At 48.8% G+C, this 22,386-nt stretch overlaps 1 protein-coding gene across 4 annotated transcripts in view; it reads left to right on the top strand.

Moving 5' to 3' along the window:
- Positions 1 to 372: 372 nt before the first annotated feature.
- Positions 373 to 22,386, top strand: part of WASF2 (WASP family member 2) — a 33,548-nt gene continuing 11,534 nt past the window's right edge. The window contains exons 1-2 of one of the 4 annotated variants that reach the window (XM_058856350.1): positions 373 to 481; positions 18,888 to 19,041. In XM_058856350.1, coding sequence (XP_058712333.1) covers positions 18,912 to 19,041 — 130 coding nt within the window. In that variant the 5' untranslated portion in view covers positions 373 to 481; positions 18,888 to 18,911. Of the gene's footprint in view, positions 482 to 18,396; positions 18,639 to 18,887; positions 19,042 to 22,386 lie in introns of those variants that run through there. The other 3 variants (XM_058856352.1, XM_058856351.1, XM_058856349.1) reach the window with 3 other exon arrangements.

Here is a 22,386-nt window from a genome sequence, read left to right as displayed (position 1 = left end):
AGAGATACGGAAGTGACAGACACCCCTTTCCTCCAGTGTGACTTGGAACAATATAAATTTCTGGCTTTAATAAACAAACAAAGAATATTTGAAAGATTTTTTAATTGTGACTGTTGGCGCGGTTTTCTCCTCTGTCTCTGTAATGTGTCCCCAGGCCGCCCAGGATCCCCCCGTCTGTCTCCCCTCATGGTACACGCCTCCCCAGTTACTCTCTTTGCGCAGCGGCCTGGGCGCGGTTCCTGCGCTGCGCCAGGTCCGTACGAAAGTGGCGTAGGACGGCTTTGATGGACAGGGAGCCGCAGCCAATGGCGCGGCAGCACCTGCGGGCGGACAGCCAATGGCGAGGCGGCGCGGCCGCCGGGGGAGGAGGGGCGAGGGCCCGCCAGGGCAGGGAGGGGGAGTCGTGGAATGGCGGACGGGCGGGCCGGCCCGCCCTGGTGGTAGTGAGACCGGGGGCGCGGAGGGGACAGCCGCGGACAGGGTGAGTGTAAGAGGGACGAGAGAGCCTCCCCAGTCCCCCCGGGCCGTCTCTTCCCGGGGGAAAGAGGCAGAGGCGCTGGAGTGGGCCGCAAGGCTCTTGCCAAATAGTGAGTTTTGAGTTTGAGGCGGGTGTTGTTTCCTGCCACATAGTGAGCCGCTGCTGCTGTGGTCTCGGGCGGGGGTTTCGGGGGGTCTGTCCCGGTCTGGGGCTCCATCCCCGGCCTGACACTTGCCCAGCCGCTCCCGGAGGCCGCGGTTCGGTGCGGGGTGTGTGCCCGGGCCGGGCTGGCCTGTGGGGAGTTGGGGTGTAGCGGGGGCTGTCCGGGGGTGCTCAGAGCCCCGAGGTGGGTGAAGGAAATGTCGCTGTCCCGAGGCCTGGCCGGTGGCTGCTGTCCCGGCCTGTCCCGCAGGTCTGGCATAGCGGGGAACGCCGGGGCACTCAGGAAACGAGGGGTGCTGCAGGTCCCTTGAGGGGGACCCTCCCTTTCCAGGCATTTGCGGCTGAGTTTGACATTGGGACTTGGGAAAACGCGTCCGTGTCCGTGTCCAGAGGCTGCTGGGTGGCAGCTGGGTGCCCTCAGTGAAGGAAACTTCTGTGTCCTGCCTGTGTTCAGCCCCACTCCTGGGTGCACCCCTCCATCTGTCTGGGAACACTTTGGAGTGTGTGGAGTGTGTTTGTCTGTGAATCTAGAACTCCTTGATGTGACCCCCTGTGCGTGCTGTAGTGTGCTTAGGGAAATGTTTGGGGTTTTTTTTCCCTGAAAAAAGGCTTGGGGTATGGTTGGATAGTTGGGTTTAGTGCACTGACCTTCTGGTGGCCTCAGACCCTATTTCTTCTAGAGAAGAAATGAGATATTAGGGAATGTCTTTGTGGCTGTACCTCACCAGTGTTTAGTTAGTGTTGGGGTTACTTTGGGATACATGTAGTCTGGAGAAGGGTGAGGATTGCAGCTTCGCCCTGTTAGATGTCACTTGACTTCTAGGACCTTCCTATGGTAGGATTTTTTATTTCCCTGTCAGAATTTCACATTTGGCCTTGCTGTTTTGCTTTCCTTAGAAGCAGCAACAGAATTGGGCACCTCTCCATAGGTCAGAGCAGTGGTGGGGCTGAGGGATGTGCTAACGCTGGGAGTTCAGCACTAGGAAACACGGCAAGTCTTAAATCTTTCAGCGCTGCAGATGTTGGTGGACATGAAATTCTATTAATAATGATTAAAAAACTTCTGTTAAATACCTCAGCTGCAGGCAGAGTCACAATTGATGGAGCCCTCTGTAACCCTCACACTTTTGTGTCCTTCCTGAAGACTCGTGAGAGGGAGAAGTTGAAATGAAAAGATGTTGGAAGCCATTTGAGGGGTACAGATGTGCTTTCCTGAGACAAAACTGGTGCAAAAATGTTGCTTTTATACAATCATGGGATGGTTTGGGTTGGTAGGGACCTTAAAGGCTCTCATTCTCCCCCTGCCATGGGCAGGGACACCTTCCACAGACCTGGGAAGTTCCGCTTTATGGGAAGTACCGAGCCTTGTGCACTCGGTCACATGAGGAAGGGCAGTGGTTATGTTTTCCACCCATTTTCAACATCTGCAGAATCAGTTGCTGCTAAACACTGCAGGAATTCAGAACGCTGCGTTGCGACACTTTTCATTCTGATTTGTCCCTTCCTGACCTTGAGTGGGTTTTGCCATAGAAACCGACTCGTAGTTTAATCCCAAACTGAGTTAAAAACAAACCAGGGCCAACATCTCCCCACGAGAGCACAGCCAGCACGTCCCGAGAGTGACTTGGACTCCCCCTCACATCCAGAACCAAGCAGGAGCATTACCCCAGCACTGGGGTGGGCAGAGCACACCAGGCACAAAGTTCAGGGCACTTTGGGGGTTTTATTTCTTTTTAAGGAACGTGCTTCAAAATAATGAAGTTTGAGTGACAGGGCGTGACTTGAGCTCGTGGGAGCCAGCTGCCACTGATCTTGGCTCAAGCTGCAGTTGTCACTGTTATCCCTGGGTGTGTTGGAGATGGTGGGATCGGACTTTCTGGGATTTACCTTCCAAAGCCTTGATTTCTGCACGATTCAAAGCCTGGAGGAGTGGGTATGGCAGCTCCCTTATAGCCCACCTGACAGGAGGTGAAACCTTGCTGTGCTTTCCAAGTGTGGATTGTAAGAGGATAAACTTCTAGGGGTGAACTCAGTGTAAACCTTTCCCTAAACTATATCTTTTCCACTGGTTTTAAAAAGAATTGTGATTTTTTTTTGTCTTGTCTGGTAATGAGATCAAAAAGTAAATGTTCCAAATTCCATTATTTTAATATAAAGAAATAAAACCTTTCTGATGGCTCATGCCAGTATAAAACTGGTTTCCCTGTGACTAATGTGACACACCACACAGAAATGGTGCATTTTTGTGAGTTACAACTCAGAAGGTATTTGCAGACAGTGATTCATGACAAGGAATACAACCCTTCTGATCAGTCCCAACCCAGTTTCTCAGCGTGCTTTGAATATATCTCATTCTTCAGGGCTGGTCTAGGAAAAGTTGATTTCATTCAGCAAGGTTAGATAATCATGGTGTGTGGGTGGAGGGGTTAAAACTTCAGTGATTGCCTCATGTGCATAAAGTTACAGAAACAAATCCCTCTCCTGGGTTTATTTTGTTATACTTGTGTGGTGATAGAAGAACGGAGGTTGGTAGGATTAATGTTTTTCAAAAATTCAAGTTTTCTTTGACAGATTGTAATAAAGAAGATTTCAGCAAGTGTTAAGACTTGGCTTTAATCTAGATAGTTTCTCTCTGTGGGTTTTCTGGACTCAAAATGTTTAATAACTTTAAATGCAGGGCTTTGGGTTTGCCTCTGCTTGGTTTGATGATAATACTGAGCCCTTGGTTATTCAGCTGACCAAAATACGTTGCTCATGAGTCAGTCACAAACCAGGAAAGGGTTTGAATAGCGATTGTGTTTGCATGTGCTGTGGATAAAGTTCCTGCTGTCCTTGTGCAGAATGGGACACCCGGAAAAAACACTGCCAAAAGCTCCTTCTGAGGGTTCCAACAGCCACAACGGGCCCTGTCCAGTGGCTCAGCTCTGCTCCTCTGTGCAGTTTCTACAGCAAATGCACAGGAAACAACCCAAAAGTGACACACTGTGAAAACCCAGGAAGGCAAAATGCAGCTATTTTCCCAGCCTGTCTTCTGGTGTGTTACTGTTTTCAACAGCACTCTGGCTGAAATGGGATCTGTAGTAAGAAATTTGTGTATTTGAGTGTTTATTCTCACTGTGCAAGGATAAATATTTGTGAGATCAGGGCCTTAGTTACCACAGATTAACATTTATTTAAATACTTTAGGTATTTATAAACACAGGATTAAAAAAGGCGTGTGGCAATGGCTTCTGGGTAATAAGCAAATGACTGCTCAGAACAGAACCACCCTGGTGACATTTACTTCCTTTTGTATTTTTGCAACTCTGTAATAAAAAGACATGTTGGTTCTTTTTTTGAGGATGGGAGGCAGATCGAGCTTCACTGTGAAGGGAGTGCTTGGTAGAAGGTGATCAGATTCAGGTCTAATTCTCATTTATATGATGTTTCTTTTCCAATCTGAAGGTTTGCAAGATATTTTTTTCCCTGCCTGGGAGGCAGTAGAGGGGAGGTCCCTTCGCAGAAGAACTTAAATGTGAACTTAAATGTGAATTTTCTCCAGCAAGCAGAGTGAACTGTTAATCATGTTCTCCATCCCAGCTCCTTCCCTCCAGTAATGGGCCTGGGAAACAGTTCATCTAGATCCTGCCCTAATTCCTGAAATGATGGGAAAGCTCTCTGGTGTTAGCTTGCTGCTGGAGAAGTGGTGGAGCTCAGATATCTGAAGTATGCATCTGCCAGGGGTTTTGAAGAAGGAATTTAAAGCACCAGGAAGCTCAGTGGATCTCTCACAAATGGGTCAGTGGTGACCTGCTCTGTTCCTTCAGTGTCAACTCCTCTTGCACTGCAGTATCCCAGACTCTTTTTGGGGAGAAGTGGTGCTTTAGGGGGTGCTGTGATGCTGAGGAGGGCAGGAGATGCCTGGGAGGCAGCAGCAGTTGCCATTGGTCCTTGAGGGCTGGAAGTTCTGCCTGGGAGGCTGTTGCTGTGTCACTGCTTCAGGTGAGCTGTTCCCAGGTCACTGGTGACTTCTTTGTGAGGTTTGGGTTCTCCTGCATTACTGTTGGAAGCGGTGCACAGTCCAGAATGGGTCAGACACAGACCCAGCCACTAAATATGGTTTGTTCTCACTGCTGTTGTAAATCAAACCTAAGCCATGAGTTATTAGTTTGGTTTATACTGAAAGCGCTCCATAGGAACTGAGTGCTTCTCTTGTGTTTGATCATAGAACCCAGAACAATTTGGGTTGGAAGGGACCTTAGAGGTTATCTCCTTCCTGTGCCATGGGCAGGGACAACTTCCATAAATAAACCAGGTTGCTCCAAGGGCTGTCCAACCTGGCCTTGAAGATGCAGCCTGCAAACCCTCTACTTGGAAGGGGCTTGCTTTATATGAATGATGATGAATTTATTTGAACAACTCCTTTGTGAAGCAAAGCCACACATAGATTTGAGATTAAAATCCCCTAATGGTGAAGTAAAAGGCATAAAAGGAAGTGTCTTTTCACCTAACATGATATATATGGGATTTGCTGCCCCAGGATCTCATGGATACACTGTTCAGATGAGTTAAGGAACTGATCAGACCATTTTATGGAAGTGAAATCCATGAAGGACAGTTAAAATGATAGTGTTTGTTTCCACATGGTCTTGAGGTGCAGTGGGGTGCTGCAGCATGGAAAGGCAGGGAGAGCTCTTCCTCTGTGCTCGCCTTGTTCCCGTGCTCTTCGCTTGTGCATCTCATACCTGGGCATGGTGAGAGTGCTTGGGGTATCCGGTATGGCTGCTCCAAAGTCCTGTCACTTGTCTTCATTCACTGATGTTTCCAGTGATGTTCCAGAGGAACCTGCCTCTTCCAGGCCTCCATTTCTCATCAAACTGGGCTAATGACTCTGACCTTTTGTTTGTAAAGCAAAAGGAAAAGGATCAACAAAATACTGCAGCTTATTTACTATCATTACTGAAATGATGAGCAATGCCACTTTACAGCACTTCAAAGAGGCTGTGCTCATAAGATGCTGGAAATCCCTTGAGAGAGAAAATGTTTCAGATGGAAAAAGGAGCAGGAGTATTCCTCACGTTCTCCTCTCCTAAGTGTACTCTCCTGCAAGGCATGGAGGCACTCTCCCCCTCCAGCCCTCTCCCCTCCCAGCTGGGCACTTTAAAATAGTGCTGACAAAATTTGCTGGTTTTGATGAACGCCAAACTCGCTGCTGTCACCTCTCCGAGTTCTGCATAAGTTGTTCCCATACTGGAGTTGTGCAAAGTACTCTTGTTGACCTATTGTATTACCACTAATAAGATTGAATGTGGTTTTAATTTCTCATTTCCTCTTTCTCTGGATGCCCTTCTCCTACTACTTAGTCTTACTTCAGGTCTCTCTGGAGCAAAAGTCTCTTTCTGTTGCTCAGAGAATGAGCCATGCTTTGCTTTCAGAGCGCTCTGCACTGGAGGGCTTTAAGTGGCATTCAGGGGAGGCTATCAGCCACAATATCTGATGTATTGGTGTGGCTGCAGTTCATGCATGGAGTGCAAAAAATGGGATTTAATTGGGAGGGAGGGGGAATAGCGGCCTTGGCTGAATGGATGGGTGAAAGTTCCCCGACCACCCCTTAGCCCAGCAATAGTTGGCTGAGTGCTTGCCAGAGCGGAAGCGAGTTCCCTTTCAGGCACCCTGCCTTTGTCACCGTAAGAAAAAGCACACACGCACTCGCATGGGTTTGGCCTTGCAGCTGCAAAAAAGCCCAACCAGGCGAGAGAGAACCATGCACACACCCAGATCCTGTTCTTTCAATACCAGCAGCTGTGGAGCCGGTACTTTGCTGGAGGAAAGCGTAGAACTATAAACACAGCTTGTGGAAAACCTTTACCTTCTGTCTAGGGCAGCATGAAATCACTGGCCGCTTCCCTTCTGCAAGCTCAATTAAAAACGTCTGTAATTAACTTTTACAAAATAGCCTTTTGGTTGCTATTGAGAATTCAATATTGTATTAAGGAGGTTACATCTAGGGGCTGGCTTCACATGAGAGGTTTCCATAAAGCAGCTTATTATAGACCTTGTGATAAGCTTGGCTAGAAAGGCCTGCATCCTTAGTGTCCCTAATACAGTCTAAGCTCTCTTTTCCCAGAAAGATCAGTTCAATAAAGTGATGATTCCCCCTGTACTCCAGTACCTGCATCCAGCTCTGGGCACCCAACACAAGAAGGACGTGGAGCTGCTGGAGGAAGCTCAGAGGAGGCCATGGAGATGCTCTGAGGGCTCCCCTCTGCTCTGGAGCCGGGCTGGGAGAGCTGGGACTGCTCAGCTGGAGAAGAGAAGGCTCTGGGGAAACCTTAGAGACCCTTGCAGGGCCTAAAGGGGCCCCAAGAAATCTGGAGAGACTTTGAACAAGGGCCTGGAACATGGTACAAGGGGGAATGGCTTCAAACTGACAGGGCAAGTTTAGGTTAGATTTTGGGAAGGAATCCTCCCCTGTGGGGGTGGTGATGCCCTGGCACAGGATGCCCAGAGCAGCTGTGGCTGCCCCATCTGTGAAAGTGTCCAAGGCCAGGTTGGACATGGCTTGGAGCAACCTGAGAGAGTGGAAGGTGGCCCTGCCCAAGGCAAAGGGTGGAACGAGATGAGCTTTAAGATCCTTTCCAAGCCATACCATTCTGAGATTTTATGGTTTCAAACACCCTTGAATAGTTGTGGATGGTCCAGAGCCTGGAGTTTGCACTGGAGATTACATAAGGTGAGATCACTGCTGGGCTCGGAACATGCAAAATGGAAATAGCTACAGTTTAAACTGAATATTTTTCTGCCTGTCCCAAGGAGATTTCACAGGCATCTGTCACCACAGCCAAGCTGAAACCTGACCCTGCTCTGTCAGACCAGGGGGGCTGATCGAAACTGTGGGGCCTTGCTGGAGTCTGCTGGAAGGTTGTTCGGTCCTGCTGGCTGCAGGGATGGAGAAAGTGAGTCCAGGGATTGTCATGCTGTTGAGCAAAACCAGAGGGCTGCTCCTCGCAGCTTCCTGCAGCTCTGCCTGCAAATCCCAAATGGCAGCCTGGGATCCTGGGCCGTGCCTGTGCATTGCACAGATGGCTTGTGCACACACAGACGCTGCATTCAGCATTTCTGTGGGATCACCTCGCTGGACACTGCCATGGAAGAGCTGGGTAATCCCAGATGTGGAGTAGGCCCCTTCTCCCCCAGCCCTGGTTCCTCTCCCCACCCTGGAACAGGACAAACCATAGGTGTGGGGAAAAACTGCCCGGAAAATCCCAGATAGGTGCTGGCTTTTGGTACTGGTGTGATGGGATCCTGCCTGTTCTCCTGAGTCACAGTAGTGCCCATCTTGCTGGGCTCCTGAGATCCCAAAATCATGTTCAGGCTCTTCATGTGGCATTGTGTTTATATATTTATTTTTTCCCTCCACAATGAAAAGCCTGTGTATTATTTTGACTTTATTAAGATGCTGTTTATAAATAGTTTTGATTTAGATGCTCAAGGCCAATCTCTTGTCTTTTTGTGACCAAAATCCCAGCAGATATAACACTTCTGGGAAATATCAGGGAGTCAATGTCTTTTTTTTTTTTCCTTTCCTCATGTCAAAGGTTGACTTAAAATATTAATGCTGCAAAGATTCATTTAAGATATTAAAACTGTTCAGGCAAGAATACATGTACATATTGTAATTACTTCCTTTTTCTTACAATTAAAGTAATTGGATTATATTTAATGAGCTATTTACATTTAATAATTAAGAAAAGACTTATCTTTCCAGTATTCCCCAAGTGCAGCAGAAGGGTGGGGGCACTCAGAGCTGTGATATAATTATCTAGGCGTGAGTTGAAACTGAAAGAGCAGTTGAGCTCTATAGAAAACACTTGGAACTGGTTTGTTCCTACTCTTTCATTAATCAAAATAGTTTAGTGTGTGGCAAAGAAGGGAAGGCTGAGCTTAGCTGCAAATGAGACAGAGTTTATCTGCTGAAAAGGAAGGTTAAAATATGCTCGAACTTAACGAATAAGTCATTTAGGGGGGAAAAAAGCACACCCTCTCTTTCCATATTAATTACTGAGCGCTGCCCAGGAATGAGAATGTGCTGCTGTATTGTGAGTTGGGCTTTGTTAGTGCGACAGACACAAGCCTTTCCTGTGGCTGGGGAGGCTGCTGGGAAGCAGAGGAAGCAAAGGCACTGTGCTCATTAGTGGGAATTCAGGCCGGGATGGAGGGAGGGTTTGCTTCAGCAGCCGCAGTCCTGGGGCTGGGCTCCTGCGCAGCCATTCCCGCAGCCAGGGGCTCCTGCAGGCCCTGCACGGGAGCTGTGGCCAGGGACACTGCTTGCCTTCCCACCTGCATTGTGTCTCTTCTAGTCAGCACCCTTTGAAGTGAATGCAGCACTTACAGACTTTGAGGCTTGGAAAATTCTGCCCCTCTGCTGTGCCCTGGTGACCTCTGGTGCTGCCTGCAGCTCTGGGGTGCTCCTCACAGGAAGGACATGGAGCTGTTGTGGTGAGTCCAGAGATGCTCTGGGGGCAGGCTGGGACAGCTGCTATTGTCCAGCCTGGAGAAGGCCCCAGGGAGACCTTAAAGCCCATTCCAGTGCCTGAGGGGGCTCCAAGAGGGCTGAAGGGGGACTTTGGACAAGGGGGAATGCCTTTCCACTGCCAGAGGACAAGGTTAGATGGGAAATTGGGAAGGAATCCTTCCCTGTGAGCGTGGTGAGGCCCTGGCACCGTCTGCCCAGAGCAGCTGTGGCTGCCCCTGGATCCCTGGCAGTGTCCAAGGCCAGGTCAGACAGAGGCTGGAGCAGCCTGGCCTAGTGGAAAGTGTCCCTGTCCATGGCAGGGGGTGGCATGAGATGGTTTGTAAGGCCTTTTCCAACCCAAGCCATTCTAGGATTGTGGGATTCTAGGTCTGAAACCTTCCCAGGTCTCTCCCTACTTACTCCTGAAATGTTTCAGAACATATTGTGGGTTTTCAGTACCCAAGTGCACCAAAGCTACCTGTTGATTCACACTCGTCATGCCACTCTGTGTTGTCACTGACCTTGTATTCTTGCCCAGATTGTTCAGAGGTTTAGTAGTGAGCATTCTGCTCCCTTTGCTGCTCCTGTTTCCTAGGAAGCAACAAAGCCAGAGCTGTTGTGGTGCTGAAGGAGCCCTGCCTCTCTCTCCTGATGTATACCCTCACAGCAAAGACCTTGAAACCTTTCTGTTCTGGAGCTTTAATTCCTGTTTAATCGATAGTTCTGTATTCTGAGAATCAAATCCCTGTGACAGCTCTCTTTAATTGAGCTAAACTGCCTTTCTCTTGTCACGTCTCTTCTAGAGTTTTATTTAAATGCATTTATTCTGCCTGTATCCTAGTCAGGTATTGATAGGAACACCAGGTGACCCTCTTTGTTTAACTTGTTTTTCAGCTAAATGAATGGAAACATTAATTAGTGCAATGGTTTGTTTTGTAGGAATTAAAAAAATAAAAGTCTAGGTCAAACTGCTGGCTCTGTTAGCACTCCAGCAGAAGCCAGGAGGATCTGTATGTTCCCCATTAGTGACACCCCCATCCTTCCACCCCCAGACAGATTTCTGACAACAGCTCTGAGCGAGTCCCTCTCCAGGAGAGCAGCCTGGTATTTATTCCAGCAAGATCATCTTCAGCAAAGCTGATAACAAAAAGTTTAAAAGGAAGAGCCAAATTTTCAGTCACACCTGTGCAATCCCCTTGAGGGCAGTAAATGATGATGATAATGCATGAGCCAGACAAAAAAACCCGCAGAAAATGGCTTTCTGAGCCTCTTTTGCATTTTTCAGAGCCAGCAGACTGGGGGGGGGTGGGGGGAAGGCAGGGGAGGGGAAAAAAAAAAGGTATTTTTACTCTGGGATTGGAGCAGGCTGGATGTTTGTTGTCTCAAGGACTCCACGCTGTACAATCCTTGTTATGCTGCAGGATCAGGGCTGACGTTCCCAGAGCTGGAACATGGCTGTGGAAAAGGGCAGTGCTGCTCTTGCCCCATGGTATTGCCCAAACATCCTCTTTCGTAACGCCGGCAGATCAGGCCTGCAAAGTTCTCCTCTTGGTGATTGAAGTGCTTTATTAGTGCACAGAGGGGTCGTGGATGTGGATTTTTGTGATCAGCTAAGTGTGTTCTCCCAAAGGTCCTGGATTTTCAGTAGATCCTGCTTCAGGAGAGCTTTTGTGTGAGGGTGGGTGAAAACACAGCATGTGCTTCCCATCCCACCGGCTGCTGAGAGATGGTGGGCAGCGTTTTCCGCTGCGCCGGGGGGGTTTTACCCGTCCATCTCCCCCGTGGTTTTTTGGGAGAATAGACCACTGTGAAAGGAAGCAGCCCTGCAGCTGCCCTTCACTGCTGACTCCTGCTCAGCTGCTGGCAGGCTGGGCTGGTAATGACAGATGAGCCTGTGATGCGTTTTTGGGAATGAATACTTGTTACAGCTGGCGGGATGGAGTAGTTTGTGGCATCACATGGCAGTTTGCTCTATAATTTTGCTCCCTATTGCTCGGATGCAGCACTGATTGCTGGGTCTCTCTCTGAGCGTGGAACTGGAGCATTTCTGATTGCCGCATCCCACTTCTCTGTGGCTGCATTGTGAGCTTGGATATAGCCCTGAGCACTCAGCAGAGCCTTCTGCTGATTTTTTTTCCCCCTCAGCTCTCCCTGTGTGTGTGTGTGTGTGGCTGCTGCTTCCCTTTCTGCAAGTCTTTTGGGGTTACATAAAAGCCAGTCTCTTTCTGGCCATTACAGCTACATGGGGGAGTAGTTACTGCTGAGAGAAGCTTGAAATTCGAAGCAGAGTTGTCACAGACATTAGAAAGAACAGTCGGTCTGCGTTGGCAAGCTACTGAGTTAAGTCTTATTTCATACTGATGGGAATTTCAGATCTGATTATCTCCTTTCCCCCTCATTCCCAAACCTGCTGGTGTGTCTGGTCCCCCGATGGGCACTCCTAGAGGCGGCTCTCCAAAGCGCTTAGCTGAGGGCTTGGTCTCTTTGAGTGCGCTGCCTGTTTGTGTCCAGGCAGAGGATTCTGTAAGCCCAGCCCAGGGCAGGGTGGTTGGTCACCCTGACGTACTTGGAAATCAAGCCTAAATTCCCTTCCCTTCTCCAAAAAAAGCACTCTGCCCTCCTTAGGTGCTTTGTGCTACACCAGACACTATGACAGATGATCTCACTGCTGGGATCCAGATTTATTTGCAGATGGTCCCTGATCTAAGAGGTTGTGTGTCACATTGAGCGGGGAATTACCCAGGTGACTCCCAGTAACGCTATGCTAACTGGTCAAATACCAGTGGGGAGAACCTTGCCAGATCTCTCGCTCCAACTCACCTGTTATTTACAGCTCTTTGTGTGCGATGCATCCGCAGGGCTCGCCTTGGAGTCCTGCCTGCCTTCTCCTCTGCACCACCACAGTGACTGTGCTATCTGCCTGCTCTACAAAAAAAACCCAAAAAACAGGTCTGGTTCCTCTCTTGCTGTGCAGTGCTGATTTCTGCTCTGCTTCAAACCACTTGTTAAGGAGTATTTGCTCCGAGTTGCTGTTTTCAGTTGACAGAACTCGCCTTGGAAAGCAAATACTCAATCCTAAAACATCCCTGTATTGCTTCTCAATAGTTGTAATCAAAGTCTGTCTCCTTTATTGTTCCTAACAATTGTTCAATTTTACTGTGCCAGCCCTATTTATTAAAAATAGTCAATAAGACGTGGCTTTGTGCAAGGGGTTTATGTACTGGCAGTTCTTGTTTGAAACAAACCAATTGTACTTGATTCTAATCCAGAGCTGGGATTCCTGAGTGATCTGCTGCAGCAGAGCTCATGGGGAGAGCGGTCGATGGCTTGCAGATAAGAAATCTTGGAGCAGCATGCTTATCTTGGATTTAGCTCGGCTTTGCTTAAAGTGCTGGATTCCAAAAGGCAAGAGTTGCGAGTCACACATTTTTCCCCCTTTTCGAGCCTGTGTTGGGCCACGCTTGTTCCCCAGTGCCCAAGAGTATTTGCAGAACTAATTGCCAAAGGCAGAATCCTCTTAAAAGCTGGTGAGCAGGACGTTCAAGGTGAGAGCTTCTTGTGGTGGGAGCGGGGTGTCAGGAGCAGCCACAGGATGAAGCTCTACTCATGGATCCTGCTTTCCTGGAAAAACACGAGGCATCCAAGACCATGATGTGTGCAGTGAGAAAGGACTGGAGTTGTGGGGAAGGATGATGGGGAGCAAAAACCCGGTGAATCCTGGAAACAAAGTGCCAGTTGAGGCTGCAAGATCAGTAGGAATATAGGAGCAGTGAATTCAGCTTCCAGGGCTTTTTCATGCTCAGCAAACGTTTTTCTGGGCTGGAGCAGGCCAGGGCTCGGCAGAGCCTGTGTAAGCATTTTGGGAGAGGGGAAATTATGAGGCATCCTGGCAATGCCCAGCTGTAGGTGGGGCAGCAAGGGGAAAGGAGCTGCGGGGCGAAGCTGGGCTTTTCAGATGGTTTGGCTTTTAGTCACTGCCGTCACAACATCATCATCAAGGCTCTTAGAGCCTTGTGGGATTCAAGTCATGACTTGGAGGCTTCAGAGGAAGTGCTTGGGAGCAGGTAGGAAGGGTCTGGTTCAAGTGGGAGAGGAAAATCATTTGTTTCCTGTTGCAGCCTGCAACCTCAGGATCTTGTCCAGGGAAGCAGCAGGGTTCTGGGGACCAGCATGAAACACCAACGAGACGGGCTCCCGTTCATGAAACCATTTATTCAGCATGAGAACAAAGTCAGGTCCAGAACAGAGAGCCCCGAACAGAGGCACAGCAGAGGTTTTTGAGGGACAGAACCGAGGGTTTACACCTTTGAGGGTGGAGTTCAGGGTCAGGGACCATTAGAAACACAGCAAGGGAGAACCCCCCAGGGACTCAAACCCAATCAGAACTCCTGGGCCGCCCTTCACAAGGGGTTTGGGGTGGAACAATGTTAACTCTTTGCCTCCCTGAGGCCGCTGCAACATCTGCTCCTTTTTTATTTTTTTTTTTTTTTTTTTTTTTTTTCAAATTTTAATTAGGAGCTTAAAATGTTTCTAAACATACACCTTAAAATCTCACTTCTTCCACAGAGCACCCACTTTGCTTTGTGGGACACCAATAGCTCAATCACAAAACACATTAGGCAAACAGAAAAAAAACAAAATTAAAAAGAAACACTTAAACCTTGGACCACGCCGGGCAAATTAAACGGTGATGGTACTTAATACAAACATAATATTTTTTTTGTTCAGTCTCTTCCAGTTTAGGATTCTTTGTTAGGAAGGGTGCAGCTCTTAGATCTCCTCTCACGAGGGGCAGAATTCTTCGATCTCCAGCTTCGGCTCCGGCTCCCATGTGGGCGTCGCCCCTTTAGATGATCTGGGTGAAACACTGGCTTTCGGAGCTCGGTTACAGTTTCGATTTCCCCAGAGGAGGTGTTGCCCACGATAGAAAAGCACAGCCCCCAGGGGTGGAGCACCGAACAAAGGGATGGGGCCAAGCAGGAGTTACTGGGAGGTTCGGGAAGGGAAGGTTTGGGACCGGAAAAGAAGGAGCAAGGCGGGAAACCAGGGATCCCAGACCGCGTGGCCGGCGCCATCTTGGGATGGGGGGGGAGGCCGGGACAGGCTTTCCCGGCCAGGGAACGGGAATATGGAGAGACAGGGGGTGAAGGAGGACACGGAACGGCGGGCAGACGGCAGCAACCCCGAGCCATCTTAGCTTTTTTCACCCTTTGTCCTGCCCTTAGGAACAGAGGAAAGGGGAAGGTACAGGAAGGTATACACCAAAAAAGGAACTCCACAGAAGACAAAAACAGCCCACCGGAAGATCCATACCGTCCATAATCGTCCATAATGTTGATATAATCGTCCATAATCGTCCATAGTGTTAATAGAATCGTCCATAATGTTGATATCGTCCATAATACGTCTCGTTGGGTGATGTAAGGTGTTTGTCCCAGCGTCTGGTCTCGGCTCCCCCACCTCCGTAATCCCTTTTCTTCCCCCATGCCCGAGGCACTCTCAACCCAGTCTCCCTGCCAGGTACTCTCGAGTCCTCCTTTCCAAGGCGGGGGTCTCGCCGGCTCTCAAGCCATCAGCCGGGGACTTACGAGGTGTCCATGGAGCCGCTCCTGCTGTTCTCCTGGATGCCCGCATTCTCCACCATTTGTTGCAGCCTGCAACCTCAGGATCTTGTCCAGGGAAGCAGCAGGGTTCTGGGGACCAGCATGAAACACCAACGAGACGGGCTCCCGTTCATGAAACCATTTATTCAGCATGAGAACAAAGTCAGGTCCAGAACAGAGAGCCCCGAACAGAGGCACAGCAGAGGTTTTTGAGGGACAGAACCGAGGGTTTACACCTTTGAGGGTGGAGTTCAGGGTCAGGGACCATTAGAAACACAGCAAGGGAGAACCCCCCAGGGACTCAAACCCAATCAGAACTCCTGGGCCGCCCTTCACAAGGGGTTTGGGGTGGAACAATGTTAACTCTTTGCCTCCCTGAGGCCGCTGCAACAGTTTCCTTGTTTTTAAGAAGGTGTGAAGCACAGTGGTTGGGAGGATGAGTCTTTTGAGTGTGGATTGATGCAGCAGGATTTGTGGATTTTCCTTACGGCTCTTGCAGCCAGCAGAGATCACTGAACTTCTTTCCTCGCACTGTGTTTCAATTTGATGCCTTTCTTTGTTTTCCATATTCATTAGAAATCTGTTGCAGTTTTCTGTTTCTAGAGGCAGTTTCCTTTTACTTCTAACATACTTGATCTTCTCTCCTGTTACACTGGGATCAGGGCAGCTCCTCTGTGCCCATGTGATTCTTGCAGCTTCTTTAAAAACAGTGTTTGCACCCCAAAACTCTACACTTCTGAAACAAATCTAATCTTCAGCATTCATAAGCAAATGGAAGTGCTTATCTTTACCCCAAAGATAAAGATTTTCGGCCTTGCAATTCATTTAAAGCATCTGAATGGTAGGATTTAGTTATAATATATGGTCTGCGGTCATTGTGTGACAGTGACTAATGCCTGATGACCAGGCTGGCCAGCCAGGGTGCAATTCTGCTGTGCTGTCATGCCCTGAGCACAGAGAGTGAAGCGGTTCTGGATGGCCCGTGCTTGGCACTGCGCTGTCAGTCGCCTCCTTAATGAGTCTCTTAACGAATAACAGCACGAGCCTCCCAGAAAGCTTTTTTAGCTCTGTCCCTTCTTTCATTTACTGCGTCTCCTCCCTGCCCCCAGCTCATGCCTTGTGCTGCCTCCAGTGTTTTGCTTCCTCTTCCCCCTTCCCCCTTTGCTCCCATACCTTGTGCCTTCTCCACACCTGGTTTTCTGTCCTACCTAACTCCTGCCTTTGAGATACACCACTTATTTTCCAATCCACACTATTAATCTTTGTCCCACCTACTCATGAGGCATGAAGGTTTTACAGGAGCCCATTAGCTGTTATCTCTATCCCTACCCTCCAAACACTCCAGGAAAAGGCAAGGTCTTACAGTGTTCTTGTGGGGACATCACCTGCTCTTTTTGCAGGTCCCAGATTTCCTTCATAAAATCTTGAAGCTCCTCATCCTTCTGCTCATAAGAGAGGAATTTTAGCTTTAAAATACCTCTTACCCAAAATCTCTTCTGGGAGAGCAGGGTGTTTGTCCATAGCCCCTCCTGCCCTTCCTGCCCTGATCATCTCTGATGCTCCACAGGGTTAATTTAATCCCTTAGTTTGCTGGATCCTGGCTGGGTTTAGGGGCAGCAGAGCTGTCCCCATGGCCTTGGGAAGCGCTGCTGTGATCATGAAGGCTGAACTCTCCTTCTGCAGTGGAGTGTGGCTGGCAGGATGAGCTGGGCTATAAAGGGAGACTTTTTCTTAGCCTTTATCCCTGCTGTCTTGCACCAGTGCAAATTTGTGCTGTACATGTGCTCCACCTTAGTTTTTCTTTCAAGAAAAGCAGTTTTCACCACTACTCCTTGTTTTTACTTTCATAACATACTTATGTTAAAAGGCAAGCACTTCTGGGGTGTCTGTATGCAGGCAATGTATTCAGAGCCTTTTTTTGTTGGTATTTGAGGCACTGCTCCCATTTTCTGCCCTGTTTTCCCCATACTTGCAGAGATCAATGTTACCTGCATTTATCCAACCATGCTACCATCATCTTGGGGTTTTTTTTGTCTCCTTTTATACAGTATACTCACATCTCATCTCCCACTTCCAGGCTTATTATTCCTGTTGCTGTTTTCCTTCTGTCTGTCCTCCACCTTGGAAGGTTTCCAGGCAGGCTGTCCACTCCAGCTCTGCAGATCCCACCATGTGTGCTCCCTGGCCGAGCCCTGGGGAAGCACAGGGGAGAAGCTGGATGCAGGCAGCCTGCAAATGCTGCCTTGTTTATGAGAGCTGCTTGTTGGTGCAGACTGCAGTCTGGGGGGAGCTGGGAAAGTTTGTCTGGCATGAAGCACTAAAGCTGACAAAAGATTGTAGGGCTTGGGCTGGAATCGATAAAACACAGGGTGTTGGGAAGGGAAGGTCAGAGCCCTTCCTTAGTTCACCCTGTTCTTTAAATATCCCAGCAGTTACTGATGGCTGCAGCGGACACAGGGAAAAACAACACGGACTCGATCATCTGAGGGTCTTGCTTTTATTTATTTGGATGCAGATCTGGCTCCCCTGTTCCATAAGGTGCTGGTTTTGGGGACCCTTTCTGTGCAGCCTGGTCTCGTGACAAGAGGTTGGAACAGGATGAGCTTTAAGGTCCTTTCCAACCCAAAGCATCCTGGCATTCTGAGATGCTGTGAAATCCCTTGTGGAGAGGCGTTGCAAAATGGTAGCAACCTACATCTGCTTGTCTGGGAGATATCCCAGCGCCCGGTGCTGCAGCTCTTGAACTCCTCTGCCTTAATGGGTCAAATTTAGCAATTCAAAATCTGGCTTCTGAGGTAATTAGGAGGGATAATGCCCACTTCTTCCTCTTAACACCCTGATAGAAAAGCATCCAGGAAGGACTCCTGGACCTCAAAGATAAGCTGCCAGCTGCCACAGAGACTATCAAAGGGTGGCTCAAAGTCAAGAGCAAACAGCTGATTTTTTATGGTTCTTGGGTTTTTGCTGGTGGTGACAGGAAGCCATGTTCCCCAAGCTGTTCGCTTCCTGTTTTATTTTTACACCCAGCCCGAGCAGATCCGCATGCCTATCACATGGGAGCTGCCTGCTTCTCTTGGGTTGTTCCTCAGCTGACCTAGAAAAGTGATTCTTTCCCCTTCTAAATTAATCAAGAACTTGGGATGTATTTGCTTTCACTTAGTCCTGAAGATTTCAGGCATGTATGATGCTCCTTGCAGTGAGCTGGTCACACAGGTTTCCTTCTCCCTCTTGGAGCTGGATGATCGGGGAGGGAGCTGGTTGATACTTCAACATTTGGGCCTGGTAGCAAAGATTTTTGTTAGTTCAAGGCCCTGACACCACCTGCACATAAAAGCGTTTTCTGGCCAAAGCACAACTTCCCGACACTTGGGTTTTCGTCTGTTTTTTTATTTTATTAGTTTTTTAAAGAGCTGGAAGTTTGTCCTGCCTGTTGTACAATCAATCCTGACTTCTTTCTGAGCACACTCCAGTCCTGCATCCTGATTAGAGCTCCCTCAACTTTAAATTGCTCTAGCACAAAAACAATGGTCCAGTGTAAACCTCATCCCGGGGGATTTCCCAGGGGAAGAGGGGTGCAGCCTGCAGGATAAGGAACAGTCACCAGAAAGTTTCCTGGTCAGCTGCAAGCGCTTCCTGTTGTTCCAGGAGAGCCCCGTGTGCTGCTCCAGGAGGGAGGCACCAGGCGTGCTTTGGCGTGCTGGGAGAAGCTGCTTTGTTCTTGGTTTTTTTGTGTAACAACATCTCCTGTCTTCATCTGCACGGTTTAAGCAACGATTGATTGCAAGTTGGAAATGTTTCTGAAGAGGAGCTCGTAAGAGTCACGCCAGGGCTGTGTGAGCACGGGAGGCAGGAGCCCTGTCCGGGCAGCGGCGCTTCAGCAGCGCTGGGAATGTGGGCAGAGGTGTGGAGCTCTCCATCTCTGCCTCTGTACCTGGCCTGGGGGGGCTCTGCTGTCACTGCGAGGCAGAGAACAGGAGGATCTTTATTTTTGATGAACCAGTTTTCTCGGGGTGGGGAGGGGGTGAAAGAAGGCTTATAAGTAAAGCCATTTGAGAGCAGGAAAAACGAACACCATGGCTCTGGTGTGCCTGGAATTTGCGGTTGAGTAATCCTTTCCTGTTTCTTTTTTGGGTTGTTTTTCATCTTTCAGAACAGTGCCTGAAGCAGGTCCACCATGCCGTTAGTAACGAGGAACATTGAGCCAAGGCACCTGTGCCGTCAGACGTTGCCTAGCGTTCCGAGCGAGCTGGAATGCGTGACCAACATCACCCTGGCAAATGTCATTCGACAGCTGGGCAGCCTGAGTGAGTACCATGGCGAGCCTGCGCGTTGCCCTCAGGAGTCGCTACTGCTCTTTATTTAGCTCCCTTTCTACTCTTGTGTTCCTATTTCTCCCCCATCTGCCTTCCCTGGGTAATGCTAAAATGTTTTCCTAAAGAAATCTGATGCTAATTTCATATCCCTGGTCCCACTGCCTTCCTATCTAAGAGAAAATGGGGAGGGAGGTGTGTGTATGTGTGTGTGCATGTGAGAGGCTGCAGTGAAACTGCAGATGGAAGGATGGAGCACAACTCAGGCTTGTAAAATGGGAGGCTCTCGGAGCAGGCAGGATCTTGTGTCAGAGAACGTGCCTGTAATTGCATGCGCTACTAAATGGAGCTTGACTCTGTTGAATCTACTCCATGTCAGTAGCCTTATTTTTAATGAAAGATAATTAAAGCCCCCACGCAGAAGCTCCTGTTTGCCCCTGCTGCTGTTTGCTGCGTTGTGAGACCCAAAGACCTGTCTGAGGCACGTGGTGCCTCCAGAGCGTCGGCGGTTTGGGGCAGCTTGCTCAAATGGCAGCGTGAGCTGGAGCAGTGCCTGGCTCAGCTCTCCAGTGGGCTGACCTGTAGCCTTGGAGAGGCTGGAGGGAAAACAGAGGCCTACATGCCATAGGAGAAACGAAGAGTTAATTGTGGTCTCTCCGGGATGACTCCATACTCTCTTGAAACGCTCTGGGTTCTGATTAACCACCTTTGTCCTTGAAGGGAGACTTTGATAATCAAATTAATCTATTGTTTAGCTTCTCTGGGGTGTTTGCAAGCCCTTCTGCTTGCTCTGCTAAGCAAGCCCTTGTCTTCCGCCATGTGGCAGGCAAAGTTTGGGTGCAGCCTCTTTCCAGCAGTGCAAACCATGGCTGTCACTGAAATCTGGGCCCGTGTTTGCTGCCAGTCGGTGTCACATTCTGTTGGGTTGGAGAAATGTCACCGCACAGGCGAGACCAGGCTCTCTGCTCGCGTTCAACTGGCCCTCGTTGTTCATTTGTTAGGTCTGGTAGCCAAGATGGTTGTGGAGTGTGAGTGAAATCCATCTCATGCATGTGAAATGGTGAGGAAGGAGGCAGTAAAGCTGCGCAAAGCCCAGCTGCAGGGAAAGCTCATCCCTGTTCAGAGACACGCTGTGGGTTAGTGTGACAGCCCTGGCCAGATCCCACAGGTTTAGACCTTCTTTGCACAGATACTCAAAGCTTCTGTGCTTCTGAAGTGCTGGGAGCCAAATGGCAGCTCACAGACCACGCTCACACCCAAATGACCAAACTCCTGCCCCCCGCCCTTTCCTCTCCTCGAAAAACAAATCCTCTCCTTCTACCTTGACTATTACAGGAACGTAGAGCAGGTTCAGTAGGCTGTGACAGCCCTGTCAAGTGAATAATCAGCCATGCCTGGTGCACCACAGTCTCTTTACAAAGATGCAAACATAAATCTTGTCAAACTTTCATATTCCAGTGAGTTTACCCTTCGTTACTATCGCAGCTGGGAGCACTTTGTATAAGTCGACTGCGCGGTTTTGTGTGATTTTACAGAATCCACAAGCTAAAGATGGAAGGACCTATTAAATCATGCCGTCTGTCTTCCTGCCAGTGCATGACAAAGATAATTCTGATTGTGAGCTGCACTTTTGCAGTCAAAGTAACTAAACTAAAAAATTAATCTCTGTCTTACCCCATCTAAAAGTGTTTGTGAAGTGCAGGTGATGTGTGAGATGCTGGGTGATAACTCCAGGTGCACTTACACAGGCAAGGGAACACAGACCATCTCTTCTCTCTTCAGGATCAAAACCAGTATAGAAAATGCTGTTATATATTATTTTATACTTGAAATACACTTTGCAAACCGAAGACCTAATTTTTCCCCTAGTGCTTGTTGCAGTTCCTTGTGAAATTCAGAAATTTTTTTCACTTCTTGTGGAAGTAGAAATGAAATTACAACTTTTCTTTTTTTGAGCCATTTCTGGAAGGTTTCGCATTTTCCCACAGACAAATTTGTACTCCTTTGGTCAAATAGGAGAGCTGGTTTGTGCTGATGTGGAAAATGGAGATTGCTTCATGGAACATGTCTACAGCAAGAGCTACCTGGCCTTAGATCTCCAAACATAAAATCCTCCTCATGAGTTTGGGTTTGTTAACTGAGCACATGTGGAGTGTGCATTGTCTGGGAGGGTGGAAGGATGAGGTCAGTTGAAGTTAACCTTCAGCATTTGCTTTCTACAAACACTTGGACCTGGCATTGCCACCAAAAGGGGTGGAGAAGGTTGAATTTTAACCTGGCTTGTTCCCCGTGCTTGGCAGTGTAAGGAGATCTGCTGGAGCAGGAACAGGGAGTTGATATGTTGGGTTAGATAGCTGGGAGTGTTTGTGCAGCTGGGCTTTGGGGGATGCCCTCTCCTTGCCTTGTGCAAGGGGTGCTTTGTCTCTCTGACTCTGTAGACAACCACGTTTTCCAAAATTGCTGTTGAAATTAGACTTCCAACTGGTTTGTCTTTCCTGAATGTCGGAGAGGATCTTTAGGAGTAACAGATTCCAGAACAAACTGTTGACCATATGATGATGCACTTCAAAACCAGACTGCTTATTGGGAGCAGCCTTGTACTCAGCAGCCGTGGCTGGAAATGTTTCCCATCAGTGGGAGCACCACGGGCCCATGTCTGCGCTCGGTGCCAAGTCTGCTCTGCTCCGGGCTGTCCTCACTGTGCTTGGGGCTCCCTGGTTTGGGTTGTGCCTGGGAGCAGAACAAAAATACAGGACTCGATGGAAGTTCTTGGGTTCCTTCCAGGTCTCCCACCTCTGTCTACCTGCGGCCATCTCTTGTTCCACTGCAGATTTTAAACTCCTAAGGATGGGGCCATGGTTTTGTTACTCCTGTCAGTGGTGCAGCTCCTGATCTGAGCCTTGGGTGTTCTCATGGCCCAAACCATGGATGGTGCTTGTCATAGCCGCCCACTGGATAGTCCAAGCTGTTCCAGAGAGAATGTCCCTGATTGAGAAGTTCCCCTTTGGTTTTGATTTAGAATCAATGTGAATGCATCCATTTTTCAGACACTGCCACCTGAAGGAACAGCAGGGTCAGTGCTGTCATCAGCAGTTTCAGTTCCAGCTTTGGGATCCAGGACTGGGTCTGCTCTTCACTTCCAGAGTGCTTTGAGCTTGTAAATATGTGCCAGCTCCCCTGGAGGCGGGCCTGCTGGAGACTGGGAGCCTTTGAGATTCTCCAGGGCAATAAAAATCTAACTGTATTTCCTTGTCTAATAAACAGAACAACAGAGAATCTTAAAGGACCTTCAGATCCATCCACGTTCAGACCAGTGTAGTGTTGTCAGCCCTCTTTAGT

This window comes from Poecile atricapillus, chromosome 24 (assembly GCF_030490865.1).
Source record: "Poecile atricapillus isolate bPoeAtr1 chromosome 24, bPoeAtr1.hap1, whole genome shotgun sequence".
In the NCBI taxonomy this organism is placed as follows: domain Eukaryota; kingdom Metazoa; phylum Chordata; class Aves; order Passeriformes; family Paridae; genus Poecile; species Poecile atricapillus.
The sequence above is the reverse complement of the archived record's forward strand: the minus strand, read 5'-3'. Positions and strand labels throughout refer to the sequence as shown.